Genomic DNA, 14,192 nt, shown 5'->3' with positions numbered 1-14,192 from the left:
CACTCCTACCATCGGTGTGGCGAGAGCTGCTACGTCACCCACAGCAGAAGGAACTGGGCTATTCTCCAAGTCGGAATCCACTGGGGAACCTTCTCCTCACCTCTGCTTCACCAGGCTCTGGCAGTGAGTTCTGCCACCTACATGTTTGTCGCCACACGGGGGGACACGCAGTCTGCACCTGGGAGCAGCTGCCCGCAGGAGACACACAGCCACACGCGAAGTTCACTGATTGGCTAAAAGGGACTTTTTATTGAAGGGCGGGGCTCCAGCATCCAATGGCAGCTACAACCTAGGGACAGAGAAAAGGGGCTGAGGGTGGGTAAGAGGGTGCCCCACAACCCCTGCCCACCTGACACTCCCTTTCAGTTTCCCTTTGGGGACCCTCCCAACCCCACTCTGGTTTCAGGGCCTCTTCTGGGCATGGCCAAGGGGTTGTGATTCAGCCACTGGCCACACTCTGGGAGGGTCCCTGGGACTCAGTGGGCACCATGGGGCGGGAGAAGGGCTCCCTTCCTTGTGCTGAAACTGGGTGGACTCACTGGATCTCACGGAACGCCCGCTTCTCCACCAGCTTCACCTTGTACTTGCGTTTGAACCTGGAGCAGGGACAATGGAGCAGTCAGTGCCTGGGGCCAATCCCAGATGCCCTCACCCCACAGCAGCCCCGGCCGCCCTTACTTGGCTCTCTCTCGAGGCTCGATCATGTTCCTCCTCTGGAAGCTCTTGAACCGGTCGCGAAGGATGTTGCCCTCGGGCTGCGGGACAGAGAGGGAGGCCTCAGCAGGGCCTGGCAGAAGCCCGAGGGCCTGGGACCTCTCCTTGGGGTCCTGGCAGAGCTCAGCCCCGTGCAGTCTCCCCAGGGGAGCCTTGTGGGCACCAGGGACTCAGCCTGGCCCTCAGCTGCTGGGGCTCAGCACTGGGATGACAGCCACCAACCCACGGCCATCTCTGAGCTGGGCTTGGAGGAGTCATGGGAAGTGGGCTGGTGACAACACAGAAAAGGGGACAGCAAAGGCAAAGGCCGGGTCAGAGGGAGAAGGCACAGTCCACTCATGAGCACAGCTGGCTGGAGCCCCATGGCCGGGGCAGGCCAGGCCAGGTGTGTGGCTGACAGAGGAGCTGGGCTTCCTCAGGGGCACTGGGGAGCCACAGCAGGTTCTGAGCAGGGGAGGGACAGGGTTGGTTCTGAACTTCAGGAAGGTCCCTCTAGTCCTGAAGGCGACCGCGACTGCAACAGGGACCAGCTGGAAGGAAAGGCTTTCTTAGGGTCCCACACTCAAACCCTAGCCTGGCCCCTCACCCTGGGATCCCCCCCAGCACCCTGTGCCCTCAGCCCCTGGGCATTGGCCCCACTGGCCCAGCCCAAGGGCAGCCATGGTGTCGCCCATAGCCCCTGGGGGGCACGGGGAGCAAGGATGGTGTCATCATTGGGCACAGGGCTCTGCGGCGCCAGCGATGAGCACCTTCAGGGTCCTGAGCGAGTCTGTCAGCTCGGAGCTCAGCTGCACGTCAATGTCGGGTGCCTGGTACCTGCGGAACAGGGCGGGTGTTCAGAAATCTCACGCCTGCAGGGCCCAGGACACCCAGTCCAAAGCCCCCTCCTGGAGAAGGAGGGGTCTCTGAGAATGTGGGGTTTTGTGGGGGAAGAGGTGGTCTGCCGGTGGAGGGGCGGGCAGTTCCTGAACAAACGCAGGAAGGCGTCAGGCCCTGGGACCTGGCCCCACCTCCAGCTTCTCCCAGAACCCCCGGCCCGGTTCTCACTTGAGCCGCCCCAGCCTTCGGGGCTTGTCAGCCTCAGCCTCCCGCCGCGCCTGCCGCTGCCTCCGCCGCCGCGCCAGCTCCGCCAGCCTCAGGGCCACCTGGGCCTTGATCCCGCGCAGCCGGAACAGCTCCTGGTGCCGGAGCCGGGCGGCCCGCAACGCGGCCTGCTGTATCCGCTGTGGAGACGGGGCAGGGTCAGGGTCCAGGCGAGTGCTGCCCACCCAGGGAGGCCTTCCCTCTACACAGGGAACCCTCCCCGCGCAAATCTGCCTGCCCCGGAGGCCCTTCCTGACCCTGTCCCCGTCAGGTCAGCAGCGCCTCCAGTGCCTTCCCCGCAGCTGCTAGCTTCAACCTCCCCCGGTCTGCGGTGCAGAAACCTGCCCGCACCTCACCCGTCAAACAGAAGCGCCAGGGACCCGCGTCCCACCCCAGCCCAGAGCCCCGCCTGGAAGAGGCTGGAAAATGAGTCTCAGCTGTGAGGGTCCCAAACAGCCCAAACCACACGCCACACACGGGGCTTGGGGTGGGCAGGCTGCCCACATCACCCAGGACAGCCCACGGGTGGGAGGAAGGAAGGAAGGGGGCGAGGCATCCGAAGCAGGCCCCGCCGGCCCAGGCGCTCACCAGCCTGCGCGCAGCCTTCTCCCGCCGCCGCTGCTGCTCCGTCTTCTTCTCTGTGGCGGCCACGTGGGCGGGCGTGGGACAGACCTCGGCATCCCCAGCCTCCGGCCCCTCGCCCTGGCCTGGCTCCCCCTCGCCATCCGACTCCTCCAGCAGCCCCTCGCACAGCTCCTGGAATGTGGACTCCTGGGGAGGTGGGAAGCAGAGAGCAGTGTCAGGGGTAGGTAGCAGGCCCCGGGAGGAGAGGGAGGGGCAGGTGCGGGGCTCACCTGGGTGGCGGCCTGCTCCGTGGCGGGCAGGGCCAGCTGCCGCTCCAGCTTCTGCGCCTCCTTCTGCCGCTGCAACTCCACCTCGTGGGCGGCTGAGAGCAGGGTCTGCGAGGGGTGGGAGTGAGGACCGGTCCCTGAACCTCTCGTGGGACACTGAGACTAGACCCTCTTACCTCCCATCTGTCCCTCACCCAGTGCCCACGGATCTCACCCCAGCCCAGGCTTTCCTCCCCACGCCCCGTCTACCAGCACACCCCACCCTGCACAGAGCCAGAGCAGGTACAATCTAAAAGCGAATGTCTGATCTCCACGCCCCCTCCCACATCTGGTCCAGGAACAGATGGCAGTGAGCGGCACCCTCGTCCTTTCAAACGTGAGCACACTGTTGCTTTTTTCCGCAGACGCTTTTCTCTACCAGACGAGGAAGCTGCCTCTGTCCCTGGCTATCTCCTTCTTATGAAGCTGAAAACGATTAGGGCAAGCATCCTGCCTCTACCGCTAACATCTCAGCGTCTCCCCAGTCACGTGATCCCAGGAGAACGGGTGTTCCTCGAGGGAGGGTTGTGGTGGCTGGAGTGCCGTGGTGCCATCATAGCTTACTGCAGCCTGGACCTCCTGGGCTCAAGCAATCCTCCCACCTCAGCCTCCCAAGTAGGTGGGACCACAGGCATACGCTGCCACGCCCTGCTCATTTTCTGTATTTAGTAGAGACGGGGTTTCACCATGTTGGTCAGGCTAGTCTCGAACTCCTGACCTCAAATGATCTGCTGGCCTCAGCCTCCCAGAGTGCTGGGATTACAGGTGTGAGGCACTGCATCCGGCCAAGCGAGGGGTTTTCGTACCCTTTGTCCACAGTATCTGTGCCCAACAGATGCTGGCTAAACGCACAGTGGCTCCAGCCAGACTTCCCCATCGCTGAGCTAGCCTCGCCCGTGAATAACTGTCACTTGGCTGCCAGTGTGCCACCGAGTCACCACAGCCTTTTGCATCTCTGTCCCACAGGCTTCCTGGAAGGCGCCATGGTCTCACCTCACCTCTGTACCTTTTGTTCCCGCCACCTGGAAAACTCACTCCCCTCCTCCCATTGCAAACCCCTCCCTCAGCCTCTGCCTCTGCCTTGACTCAGGCGTCCCCTCCTCCAGGGAGCCCTTCCTGACCCCCCAGGCTGGGCCAGGTGCCCCGTCTGGGCTCCCAGCCCCAACCACTCTGCTCATCATTATCTGGGAACAGGTCTCTTGCACTGGGCCATGAGCCCCGTGAGGATAGGTCCAGGGCTGTCTGGGTCACTCTGGAGTTCCCAGCACCACCCAGCACAGGGAGGCAGCCAGTGAAGCCCTGACCGAGAGGCAGAGCCCGCTGAGGAGGGAGGCCTGGTCGGGGTGGTGTACCTGGTGGTCTTCAAACGACGGGTTGTAGGAAGCTCCGGCAGGCGCCACCTCCACAGCGGGGGCCTGGGACGGCTTGGTGTGCAGGCGTGGTGGCCGCTGTGGAGAAAAGGCCGAGGCAGGGTAAGGCCGTGTGAGGTCGGAAGGTCCCCCAGGCTTGTGTGTTGAAACTTAACTGCAATGTGGTAATGTCACCAGACAAGGGCCTTTGGGGGGTGATTCGGTCAGGAGGGCCCCGCCTTAGAAGAAAGCCTGGGCGACCTGGGCGCATGGCCCACTTCCACGCTTTCTTCATCCCTCCCCATCTGCTCTCCACCCCACAAAGGCCCTGTCAGTTGCCAGCAGAAGCCTGGAGTCACCTGAATACCCCTCAGGCTCTTCCCACACCCAACCGCTGGCAAGGCCTGGAGCATCTGCCCCAGGACTGTGTCCCGGGTCACCCGCAGCCCCAGCCCAGCTGGCTCAGGGCTCCACTCTCATGCCCTTGACTCCCGGCGTCTCACTTTACACCTGTCCCACCACAGCGTGACCTCCCCAGAGTGGCCACCTGGGTCCCACCCCTCCCCTCCACAAAACCCTCTGGTGGTGCCCCACTCATCTGCCCCGCTCAGAATAATCCCCCAAGCCTGGCCTGTACTCCCTCCGGGACCACCCCCGCCTGCTGAACACACTCGGTCCCCCCTCAAAGCCTCTGTCATCAGCCTGGCGGCTCTTCCCTGGGGCCTCTGCATGGCCTGCCCCTCGCCCTTCCAGGTCTCTCACTACGGTGCTATTGTATGTTCTTTCTGGCAAGGGCTTCTCTGGCTGAGCCCCGGAGATTGTAAGTACCTGGGCTCTAACACTCAGGGTCCAGCAACTCAAGAAGGAGGAGGCTGCAAATCCAAACTCAAACCCATGACACTTCTGCCACTTGCCAGCACTGGCTCCACCTTCTCATGCGTTACCTCTTTAAATTCTCCCCACCAGCCCATGATCTAAGTACAATTTCATCTATATTTTATTATTATTTTTTTGAGACGGAGTTTCGCTCTTGTTGCCCAGGCTGGAGTGCAGTGGCATGATCTCAGCTCACTGCAACCTCCACCTCCCTGGTTCAAGCGATTCTCCTGTCTCAGCCTTCCTAGTAGCTGGGACTATAGGTATGTGCCACCATGCCCAGCTAATATTAAAAATATTTTTAGTGGCTGGGCACAGTGGCTCCCGCCTGTAATCCCAGCACTTTGGGAGGCCAAGGCGGGCGGATCACGAGGTCAGGAGATCGAGACCATCCTGGCTAACATGGTGAAACCTCGTCTCTACTAAAAATACAAAAAATTAGCCAGGAGAGGTGGCGGGCGCCTATAGTCCCAGCTACTCGGGAGGCTGAGGCGGGAGAATGGCATGAACCCAGGAGGCGGAGCTTGCAGTGAGCTGAGATTGCGCCACTGCACTCCAGCCTGCAGCCTGGGCGACAGAGCGAGACTCCATCACAAAAATAATAATAATAATTTTTAGTAAAGATAGGGTTTCACCATGTTGGTCAGGCTGGTCTCGAACTCCTGACCTCAGGTGATCCACCTGCCTTGGCCTCCCAAAGTGCTGGGATTACAGGTGTGAGCCAGTATGCCGGGCCCTCATCTGCATTTCAGAGGAAGACACAAGTCAGAGAAAGGTTAGCCCACCTTCCCAGGATCAGTCAGCACTGGAACCGGGACAGGAATCCCAGCCACCTGGCTCCAGCAGAGTTCTCGGCCACTGGGATAGAAGGGTTCCGAGACTGCGACTCTACTGCAGGAACACAGAGCAGCTCCTGGCCCTCCTCACCCTCCCATCACCCAGGACGCCCTTCCCACATGTCTCACCTTCACTCCTTTCTTCTTGGTCTGCTCCAGGAAAAACTCATCCTGGCCAATCAACGGCCTGTCCAGGGGGTCTGTGGATACAGCGAGGGGAGCTGCTGGGACAGTCCCAGCATGTAAGAGGCACAAAGGGCTCCCCCCAATCCCTCCCCATTTCAAAAAGGTGACCCTGAAGCTCAGGCAAGGGAAGGACTGATTCTAGACCCCAAGGGGCCTTGATCACCCGGACAAAACTGTGTCTGGACGGGTTCAGAAACTGGAGGAGACCAAAGCTGAAGGCAGGAGCCTCACAACTCAGGAAAGGAAAAGCACAAGTGGGAAACAGCCGCCCCTTCAGGAGGCGTGACTCTGCTGGGAGGTCACCAAAGCACAGGGCACTCCCTTTCACACTGTACTCTCGTGCAGTGCACAACACACACAACTGCACATGGCAGTCCTGTCCCCATCTGCAGGTGACAGCAGGGTCACTCACTGTCTGAGGCCCAGAGATCGTAGAAAGGCCGCTCCACAGTGTCCTGGGGCCCGGGCTTGGTCCTGGCTGCGGGAGGGTTGAGGAGCCGGGCCTGGGCCCTGCGCACCTCCCGGGGCAGCTCGCCCTGCTTGGCCAGCTCGCCCTGCTTGGCCAGCTTCTCCCATAGCTGCTCCTTCCGCCTGAGCTTCTTGGCGTTGGGAACCTGGTGGGCAAGGACGCTGGTCGGGGAGAGGTGGCACAAGTGCAGCAGGTGAGGTGGCGGCCTGAACAGCAGCCAGGCCTCCTCCCTGTCAGGCTTCCTCCACCATTAAGGCAGCTCCAGCACCCCCTCTCCAAAAGGCGGCGCTCCGCCTCCTCTTCAGAGAACCCCTCTCCCCACATCTGTCTCCTGCCTAGGCCTCCCCTCCCCTCTGAGCCCCAGACTCAACGAAGCGACAGCCCTGTCCTGGACATCCCCCAGGCACCTCACACCACCATGTCAAAACGAACCTCAGCATCACCCGAAATCCCGCTCCTCCTCCACATCCCCATCTCAGGGGAAGGCCAGCTGTCCACCCTCTCACCCGCTCATGCCCCAAGACCCACCTGATGTGCCTCCTGAACACGCCTCCCACTCAGCCCCTCCTCTCCAACCCCAAAGCCCCAAGCTGGGTCCACGCCCCTCCTCACTGCCTCGGCCCAGCACCAGGGCACCCAGACTCCCTCCCTCCAATCTGCACTCCAAAGCCCAAACCTGACCCTGTGCCTGCCCTACCCGCCAAATGACCCTCACCTACCATCCCCCAACCCCGGAAGCCCTTCAGGAGCAGAGTCTGGCGGGAAAGAAGGGCCCAGGGATGCTGGGACACTCACTCTTTGGGGGCAGGGACTTTGGATGTGTTCTCGAGGATGAGGTCAACCCGAAGGGGTTTCTTGAGAAGCAGTGACTTCTTCTGGACTTTGGTTCTCTTCTTAGTCAGCCCTGAGAGTCGGAAAGAGAACGAGTCAAGGCCTCGGGCCTACCCACGGCAAAGACCACCCACCCCCTTCAGCTCCATGGCAGCCACCAGACCTGAATCCAAGTCACCCCAAGAGACCTGGAGGTCCCCAGGCTCCCACCTGGAGGCAGAGGCCCCTCAGGGTGGGGCCCAAGGTGCCCAAGCCCTGACCTTCCACACCAAGTGCTAGGCCAGCAGGAGGCAGGCCCCATGCTGGGGACACGAAGAGTCACACCCACAGCCACATAGGAGAGTCTCCCAGACAGAGAGGGAAGGGGACCAGGCATGGTGGCTCACGCCTGTAATCCCAGCACTCTGGGAGGCTGAGGTGGGAGGATCGCTTGAGCCCAGGAGTTGGAGGCCAGCCTGAGCAACATAGTGAGATCTCATCTCAGGGGGGGAAAAAAAAAGGAAGAAAGCAAGTGATCAGTTGACACTGAAGCGCAGGGAGGGCCACAGAACTGGACTTGGGACCCAGGACGGCCACTTCTCAGCATAACTTCTAGGTCACTGGTTTTTACTGCCTTTTTCCTCCACAAAGGTACCTACGGTTTTTACTTCAAAAGCCTAACAGTTAAAAGCAAAATGCCCTAGAATGGAATTACGCCCTGGCATGGACTGTGGGACCTCACATAAGAGGCGTAGCTCCTCCATGCCCCCAAAATGAGGATGTCGATGCCTCCCTCGCAGGGCTGCTGTGAAGACGAAATCATTGAAGACCCACGAAGCACAGGGGCTCACCTGCAACTGCTCACAACCACTAGTATCTTTGTCCACGTTTTCTTACTGAAGTGGACCCAAAAACTGACTCCCTTCTGCCCCGCAAAGCGGCTTCCCACTCGCCAGAGCACACCGATAACTACTTCCCCATCTGTTCATTACAGGCAGGTCACTGACTTGCCCTTTATGCTCACACACCAGATCGACTCACTTCACTCAAGGCTGACTTCTCTAATAACACCCCACTTTCTTTTTTTTTTTTTTGAGACAGTGTTGTTGCCCAGGCTGGAGTGCAGTGGTGCGATCTCGGCTCACTGCAACCTCTGCCTCCCAGGTTCAAGCAATTCTCCTGCCTCAGCCTCCCAAGTAGCTGGGATTACAGGCACGCGCCACCACGCTCAGTTAATCTTGTATTTTTAGTAAAGATGGGGTTTCTCCACGTTGGTCAGGCTGGTGTCGAACTCCTGACCTCAGGTGATCTGCCCGCGTCAGCCTCCCAAAGTGCTGGGATTACAGGCATGAGCCACTGCGCCCGGCCTGAGACAGAGTCTTGCTCTGTCGCCCAGGCTGGAGTGCAGTGGTATAATCTTGGCTCACCGCAACCTCCACCTCCCGGCTCCAAGCACTTCTCAGTAGCTGGGATTACATGCGTGTACAATGACGTCCGGCTGATTTTTGTATTTTCAGTGGAGACGGGGTTTCGCCATGCTGCCCAGGCTGGTCTCCAACTCCTGACCTCAAGTGATCCGCCCCACCTCAGCCTCCCAAAGTGCTGGGATTACAGGCGTAGGCCACTGCGCCCAGACTTTAATAACCACTTTTTACCTGCCTATTGGAAGTCTCTCGTACCTCAAGGCAGCTCCTTCCACTCTATCTGGTCACTGAACCAGGTCCTCTCGTTTTCATTAAAACAGACCCTTTGACTGATCTCACACAAGCTCACTCTCTTGCTCATTAAAGCCATCAGCCTTTCCATCAAAGCAGACACCTTCACTTGCTTCCAGGCCCTTCATTAGAGCAGATCATCTGTTCTTAGTCTGTTTTTCTACATATTGAAGTAAACACTGTTACTCATCAGAACAATCCTTCCCTCATTCCTCATCTTGTTTCAGCAGATCCCCACCCTGCATTCTGGCAACATAAAGGAAGCAAGTTAAGACTAGTGTGTTACCTGTTCACTAAATCAGGTCCTCTCGTTCCTATTAAAGCTCATCTTGGCCGGGTGTGGTGGTTCACGCCTATAATCCCAGCACTTTGGGAGGCCAAGGCGGGTGGATCACCTGAGGTCAGGAGTTTGAGACCAGCCTAGCTGACATGGTGAAGCCCTATCTCTACTAAAAATACAGAAATTAGCCAGGCTTGAGCGGGCGTGGTGGCTCACGCCTGGAATCCCAGCACTTTGGGAGGCTGAGGCGGGTGGATCACCTGAGGTCAGGAGTTCGAGACCAGCCTGACCAACATGCAGAAACCCCGTCTCTACTAAAAATACAAAATTAGCCATGGGCGGTGGCGTGCCTGTAATCCCAGCTACTCGGGAGGCTGAGGCAGGAGAATCGCTTGAACCTCGGAGGCAGAGGTTGCAGTGAGCTGAGATCACGCCATTGCACTCTAGCCTGGGCTCAAAACTCCATCTCAAAAAAGAGCCGGGCTTGATGGTGCAGCTTGTAGTCCCAGCTACTTGGGAGGCTGAGGCAGGAAAATCACTTGAACTGAGATCACACCACTGCACTCCAGACTGGGCGATAGAGCAAAACTGTCTCAAAAAAATAATAGTAATAATAAATCAGTCTTGCTTTAGTTAACAAGATGAGCTTTATTTTGTTTATTTTTTGAGAGAGTCTTGTTCTGTCGCCCAGGCTGGAGTTCAGTGGCACGATCTCGGCTCACTGCAACCTCCACCTCCCACATTCAAGTGATTCTCCTGCCTCAGCCTCCCAAGTAGCTGGGATTACAGGCGCCCGCCACCATACCCGGCTCATTTTTGTATTTTTAGCAGAGACGCGGTTTCACCATATTGGCCAGGCTGGTCTCGAACTCCTGACCTCAAGTGATCCAGCTGCCTGAGCCTCCCAAAGTGCTGGGAATACAGGCCTGAGCCACCGCGACCAGCAGGACTGATTTGTGTAAGCAGGTCCTTGACTTACTTTTCTGCAAGCTAAAAAGAGATCGTTTAATGTGTTTCTAACCTATTGATCAAGGCAGACTCCCAGCAGCGTATCTGTGCATGGAGATCACTGACACCTCAAAAGAAAAACCCACCTTCTCTAAGTTAGTCTCCAGCTTGCTTTCTGCCCATTTGAGGTCCCCTTGTTTATACTAAGGTTGACCCGTTTCCGCAGATATTTGCCTCCCAAGCCACAAAATTAACATAGATCTCAGAGGCTGCAGTAAGCTGGCTAACAACGAATAATGGCCATTCCCCACCACATAAGCCTCTCCTCACCTTTTTCCTTGGAGCCAGTGTCCACAAAGAAAAGTTTTTCATTTGGAGCCTCTGACAACAAGCCACTGGGGGACAGAAATGCAGAACATCAGCCAGAGATGTTGGAGAAGAAAGAGATTTAACCTGGTAGCCCCAGCCTTCCTCTTCTTAGTCAAGTCCCACCACGGGACTTGGCCTCTTCCGGGCTAAGGCCTCGCCCTGCAGTTTACAGAACTTAATATTTGGGAAGGACTGCCGGGTGCGGAGGCTCATGCCTGTAATCCCAGCACTTTGGGAGGCCCAGGAGGGTGGATCACCTGAGGTCAGGAGTTCAAGACCAGCCTGGCCAACATGGTGAAACCCTGTCTCTACTAAAAATACAAAAATTAGGCCAGGTGCGATGGCTCACACCTGTAATCTTAGCACTTTAGGAGGCCGGGACAGGTGGATTACCTACTGTCAGGAGTTCAAGACCAGCCTGGCCAACATGGCAAAACCCTGTCTCTACTTAAAATACAAAAATTAGCCAGACGTGGTGGTGTATGCCTGTAATCCCAGCTACTTGGGAGGCTGAAGCAGGAGAATCACTTGAACCCTGGAGGCAGAGGTTGCAATGAGCCGAGATCATGCCATTGCACTCCAGGCTGGACTACAGCGAGAAGCGAGAGACTCTGTCTCAAAAAAAAAAAAAAAAAAAAAGAAGAAGAAGAAAGAAAACAGCCAGGCGTGGTGGCGCCCGCCTGTAATCCCAGCTACTCAGGAGGCCGAGGCAGGAGAATCGCTTGAGCCTGGGAGGCGGAGGTTGCGGTGAGCTGAAATAGCGCCACTGCACTCCAGCCTGGGTGATAGAGCGAGACTCCGTCTCAGAAACATATATATATATATATATATACACACACACACACACACATATATAGCAAGGAGCAAGCTAAGGTGGAGGCATGGAATGTATTTATGCTAAAAATTATTCATTGTTTACCCAAAATCCAAATTTAAGCGTCCTGTATATTTATCTGCTAAACCTGGTAACTCTATCAAGCTCTCCAGCTTCCCATGTTGAGTCCCCTGACCATGCTCTCCATTTCCTCGGCAGTCCCCGGGACAGCTGCCCCCCAACCCCCGCCACCGACCCACCCACGCAAACACGACTGGCCTAGCACCTGGGCGCTGGAACCGTCCCAGTTCCCGGAAGTCCCGCCCCCCCGTACCCGCTCGTGCGCTCCTGTAGCCGCACGTCTTCCAGGAACTGGTCAACCTCCAACCCCAGCGGCTCCTGAGCTAGCCGCCGCCAGCCCCGCTTCTTATTTCTTGGGCCTCGCCGCCGCCGCCTCAGCGCTGGGTCCACCGAAGTAGGCCGCAGCCCCAGGAAACCAGAATCGGCATCACTTTTCGAGCTGTGCTTCCCACCATCTCCACGGCCTCCTGCCGCCATCTTGTCAAAGAAAGAATTCAGCCGCTGGCGTCCCAAAAAAGCCCCGTTGCAGCGTGCGCGCGCAGATTTCCCACCCTTTTCCGTGACGTACTTCCTGTGGCAGCCATATTTGTAAAGTGACTAGAGTTGCCAGGAGGCTGTCATCTTGGTAAAGGATAAATGGCTACCCCTTCCTCCATTCTTTACAGCGGGATCTGAAGACTCCTAACGGCGGCGGGTGGTAGAAGAGAGATGGGAAGGTTGCAGTTTCTTGGCTCTCGCCCTTAACCGAACACCTGGCCGCCTGGGGTCTTCGCTCAAACTGATTTTTTTCTTTAATAGACAAGGTCTCACTTTGTTGCCCCCAGGCTGGAGTGCAGTGGAAGGGTAATAGCTCACTGAAGCCTCCAACTCCTAAACTCAGAGATCCTCCTACCTCAGTCTCCCAAGTAGCTGCGACCACAGAAGCGTGCAACCACACCTGGCTAATTTTTTATTTTTATTTTTTGTAGAAATGGAGCCTCCCCATGTTGCCCAGGCTGGTCTCGAACATCTGGTTTCAAGTGATCCTCTTTCCTAGACCTTCCAAAGTGCTGGGATTACAGCCTCACACCACCACTCCTGGTCCAAACTGATGTGGTTTTTTTTTCAAGAGACAAAGATCTCACTATGTTGTCCAGGCTGGTCTTGAACCCCAGGGCTCAAGTAATTCTCCCTCCTCAGCCTCCGAAAGTGCTCAGATTACAGATGTGAGCCACCATGCTCGGCCTTATAATTTTTTAATCTCGTTTTCTTCGAACAGTCAGTGGCATATTCTGCACAGCACATGTTCCACTCTCAGTTTTGTCATCTCAAATGTTCCAATCCTAGGATCTTGGAAATCAAGTAACTTTCGGAATATCAAAGTTGGAAGCACAGAACATTAGAGGAATGTTAGAAACATACACTTTTAGGACCCTAGAAGTGCAGACTCAAGAATCATTCATCTTGAGCAGGCTACTTCGCTGTGCCTCAGTTTCCTCATATGCAAAATAAGGATGATAACGGTACATCTGCCTCATAAATCATGCCGAAGATTAAACATATGTAAAGCACTTAAGGCTGTGTCTGTCATCTGAGTGTTAGCTGTTGTTAGTGCCTTGCCCTCTGAGGCTTCATCTTAGAATCAACTCATCTTTGCTATTTACAAATAAGGAAGGAAGCTCGGAGGCTCTTGGGCCCTGGCAGCCATTCAAAGGGATCCATGGCAGGGGGCGTGGTGATTCACGCCTGTAATCCCAGCACTTTGGGAGGCCGATGCAGGAGGATGGCTTGAGCCCAGGAATTCAAGACCAGCCTGGGCAACATAGTGAGATACTGTGTCTGCCAAAAATTTAAAAATTAGCCAGGCGTGGTGGTGTGCGCCTGTAGTCCCAGGTACACAGGAGGCTAAGGTGGGAGGATCGCTTGAGCCCAGGAGTTGGAGGGTGCAGTGAGCCGTGATTGCACCATTGTACTTCAGTCTGGGTGACAGCAAGACCCTGTCTCAAAAACAAAAAAAATCAAAGGGAACCAGACCTCATAAAAGTCACTTTGGACTCATAAAGGAAAAAGGCACAGAGAGGGAAGGCGCCACACTCATGGTCACACACAACTGAACTCAGCTGGATCCTTGCGCAGAGCTTTGGAAAGGTGACAGGCCCTGGATCGTAGCCCCGGGACCTGAGCGCCCGACCGCCTGGGACGGAGATTTTGGAGACCACAGCCTGTCTTGTCTCCTGAACGTCCGCCAGGGGGCGCCGCGAGCCGCGAAACTGGGCCCGCGTGGGCGGGATGAGCGCGCGGCCAGCGTGTCCCGGGACGCCGTGGGTGTGGCCTGGGTGTAAGTGCGCGGGACCGGGCGCGTACGGTGCGCTGCCCAGCTCTGGCGAAGAGCCCCCAGGACGTGAGCACGCGCACACTCCTGGCAGCGCGTGTGGGCAAGGAAACCAGTATGTCCCTGGTGTTACGCGTCGGGAGTTATGTACCCAGGTTGTGCAAGGGCACGTTGCCGGGCAGGGCGGGGGCTAGGGGAGCACTTCGTGCCGAAAACACACACACACACACCCCGCGCGCGCCCCAGGGCTTGGTTCCCAGGCCCCCACCACAGGAGGTGGGAGGGAGGGATGTCCCGGGGGGAGGGCCCCAGAGTCACTTTTCTTCGGAAAATATGCCGATCTGGCCCCCAGCCCAGGCCTGAGTCACCAGGCCTCGCTGCATTGAGTCACGGACTCCACCCCGCCCCTGAGAGCACGGAAGGGGGCCTCCCCCAACCCCAAATCCTGCCCAGCTCTCTCC

General features: G+C 57.3%; 1 protein-coding gene and 1 non-coding gene across 2 annotated transcripts; both read right to left on the bottom strand.

Annotated features, from left to right (window-relative positions):
- Positions 1–232: 232 nt before the first annotated feature.
- Positions 233–12,602, bottom strand: NOP53 (NOP53 ribosome biogenesis factor). The gene is made up of 13 exons (XM_025366798.1): positions 11,674–12,602; positions 10,487–10,551; positions 7,199–7,307; positions 6,347–6,564; positions 5,878–5,948; positions 4,040–4,135; positions 2,652–2,756; positions 2,386–2,568; positions 1,762–1,937; positions 1,464–1,530; positions 679–755; positions 540–596; positions 233–289 (listed from the first exon to the last, which is right to left on the bottom strand). Exons 1-13 carry the CDS (start codon positions 11,895–11,897, stop codon positions 283–285), a joined length of 1,455 nt encoding a protein of 484 aa, XP_025222583.1. The 5' UTR covers positions 11,898–12,602; the 3' UTR covers positions 233–282.
- On the bottom strand, positions 1,325–1,434 carry LOC112613663. The gene has a single exon (XR_003116990.1). It is a non-coding gene; the product is annotated as a small nucleolar RNA SNORD23 (small nucleolar RNA).
- Positions 12,603–14,192: the final 1,590 nt, after the last annotated feature.

The sequence above is a fragment of the Theropithecus gelada genome, chromosome 19, assembly GCF_003255815.1.
Source record: "Theropithecus gelada isolate Dixy chromosome 19, Tgel_1.0, whole genome shotgun sequence".
NCBI classification, from domain to species: domain Eukaryota; kingdom Metazoa; phylum Chordata; class Mammalia; order Primates; family Cercopithecidae; genus Theropithecus; species Theropithecus gelada.
The sequence above is the reverse complement of the archived record's forward strand: the minus strand, read 5'-3'. Positions and strand labels throughout refer to the sequence as shown.